Source organism: Fusarium oxysporum, chromosome 3, assembly GCF_000149955.1.
Source record: "Fusarium oxysporum f. sp. lycopersici 4287 chromosome 3, whole genome shotgun sequence".
In the NCBI taxonomy this organism is placed as follows: domain Eukaryota; kingdom Fungi; phylum Ascomycota; class Sordariomycetes; order Hypocreales; family Nectriaceae; genus Fusarium; species Fusarium oxysporum.
This window is the reverse complement of record NC_030988.1, coordinates 5,106,671-5,109,233: the sequence shown is the minus strand read 5'-3', so window position 1 is coordinate 5,109,233 and position 2,563 is coordinate 5,106,671. Positions and strand designations below refer to the sequence as shown.

Sequence of the window (2,563 nt, the reverse complement as noted above, 5' to 3'; positions counted from 1 at the left end):
CATCGCCGAGAGCTCTTCTAAGCCGGCCGTGATCTGACCCGCTCCACCTGCACTCCTCATAATATCGGCCAGCCGCGTGGCGTCTCCGATGTTGTCGCAGCGGTAGGCGGCTTTTGCTTCATCGTCCCTTTCGCTCACGCCGACGCCCCCGCCATCATCCCCCAACCCCGTCTCCCCAGCTGCGAGTTCATCATTCGCAGAGGACGCAGCCCATTGTCTAGCATCGCGCTTTGCGTCTTCCGCAGACCGCCGGAGCAGCTGGACATTGTCCAGCACGAACAAGAGCCTCCGGCTTAGCTTCCCCTTCTTCCTCATCTATATGTCATTGATGTCGCCAGATGACTCGGATATGAAGCACTCCCATGGCACGAACAGTGCCAAGTGCTGCACGGCAGCCCTAGAACAATAAAATCAGCCGAGGGCAAGAAGCATAATATGGAAGCGGTGCATCGAGGTTTGATGGTGTGTGCCGTACGAACCTCCTGTGGCACGGCCCGTCGCCATCATCCTGGGAAAAGTCCATGCTCAGGAATCCATCCAGACAGACGACGGCATGCTTGCCTGGCCTGCGCAGACGCTGCACCCACTGATCTGAGAACGGCGCACCGTCTTGGAAAGGTATCTCGCCCCATGCAACGGTGGTGGTGGCGGCGGCTGCGGAGTTCCTCCCATTCCCCCTGCGCTTCAGCATCACGAGCGACATATAGTCATAAAGGCACAGGCCGTGAAGCACCGCCCCACGGTGAGGGTATGCCTCAAAGTAGGAGACTCTCTGGCCTGTCTGCTCCACGAGCACGGCGTCATTCATTGGCTCGCCGTCCGCAACCTCTTCGCCGCTCGCATGGCGAAGATAAGACCATCGTCGGAAAATGCGCCAATAGAGCACAGACACGTTCGCGAACGTCCACGCAACATTGCCGGAGAACTCTGTTTGATATCCCAGCAGATGCGCCACGACCTCGACCTGCGACAGTGGCCGCTCCGTAAAGACACGGTTGGCCACCTTCATCAGGAACTGTCTTGCTTTGTTCTGTCTGCCCTCGCCTCCGTCAGCCGCATCCCCTTGGTCCGCCCCATGATCCTGCCTCTGCTGACCGTCCAACGTATCCAATGCCTCTGATGCGGCGGCCATGCGCTTCCACACTGGATCCTCGACCTTGGTCGCATAGTTCGTCAGATAATATACCAGCGCCATGGTCTTACACTGCGTCGCGATGAACGAGATGTCGTGGTTGTGTCGGAGCCCGACGGCAATTGCCTTGTTCCACCTGTTTACCATGCTGTGTGACCGTCGGATCTGCAACACGCCGTCCGGGTTGAACGCCGTCTTCTCGACCAGCTTCCACGGAGCCTTGAAGCGGCAGAGGTCCTGCTTGCCTCCTCGCCTTCCTAACGAGTACTTTACGCATGTCGGGCTGTGAGTGTGAATCTGCGTCGCTCTGGCGCAGAAGTTGGCTTCTTCATCAAAGGACGCAGCAAACTGCGGACTGTTTTGAAGAAGTGGCGAGATGTCCGACGTTATCGATCTCTCAGCGCGAACCGCGCAGAACGCCTCCTGGTCCAAATCCTGTATTGTTCATACCGCGATATAGTCAGCCTAGGAACGAAATCGTCTCCGTTTCGTGATCTGGGCCGTTACTGTGATGATGGCGAAGACGTACCTCAGAGAAGATGCTATCGACGTACTCGATGATACTGCTGCAATAGGACGCTCCCTCCTCACCACATACGTCCGTCAACACTGAATTTAGTCTCATATTTCCTTGAAGCCACAATAACCCGTGGACATGGAGTGCGCCCCATTCATTAGTCTCCACGGCCCCAAAATACTGGCTGATATGTCCAAAGACTGACTCCTCGCCCACCTTGATATAGTGCTCGAAGAATAATGAGATCTCCCTGTGGAAGAAGATGGCCGAGCTTACCGGATCGGAGAACGCCAGTCGCGCACGCTTGTAGGCCATATCTAGACTCCTTAGGAATGATTCAGCTTCTTCGGGATCACGGCTGCGGTACGCCGCCAGCCTCAGCTTGACCGGATTGGTAATGTCGTTTGGATTAAGCGTAAACCAGATGGCGGGGATGCCGTACCGGATGATAAGCGACTTGATCTTGCGTCGCAGGCTCGGACGGTGCTCCCTCGACATCGGTTGTCTAAATCCGTACAGAGAAAGGCTTTTGAGCAGCTCCTTGATGCCCTCGTCGGCGGTCTGGCCGGAGAGCTCAAGCTCTTGCTGAGCCAGCCCCAGCCTCTCTCTCTGCTCAGGGAGTGCACGATGCGCTCTACAGAACGAAAGTCCTTCCTCAACACACTTAACATGCTCACTCGGCGGTTCCTTGACCTGACGCCCAAGTTGAAGATGAGAAAAGCGAAGATGTGATGGGTCGCGAAGCGCCCGCCGTGCCGCCTCAGTACCGCCTCAGCCCATGTCGCGAGACTCATGTTCCGCGACGCCACGAGGCTCCTCGCCGACGCCCCTGCGCCTGCGTCAATGCCCGTATCCTCTTCGCCGCCAGCGATGGCGATGCTTTCTTCCACTAGCCGAGGGCCGCCGGTGCCAAA

At 57.3% G+C, this 2,563-nt stretch overlaps 1 protein-coding gene across 1 annotated transcript in view; it reads right to left on the bottom strand.

Annotated features, from left to right (window-relative positions):
- The window catches only part of FOXG_14881 (uncharacterized protein), a gene marked incomplete at both ends in the record, with an annotated part of 7,167 nt that overhangs the window by 2,104 nt on the left and 2,500 nt on the right, over positions 1-2,563 (bottom strand). Inside the window, 3 exons of the mRNA XM_018394946.1 lie at positions 39-315; positions 476-1,567; positions 1,926-2,283. Coding sequence (XP_018254889.1) covers positions 39-315; positions 476-1,567; positions 1,926-2,283 — 1,727 coding nt within the window. The remainder of the gene's footprint in view (positions 1-38; positions 316-475; positions 1,568-1,925; positions 2,284-2,563) is intronic.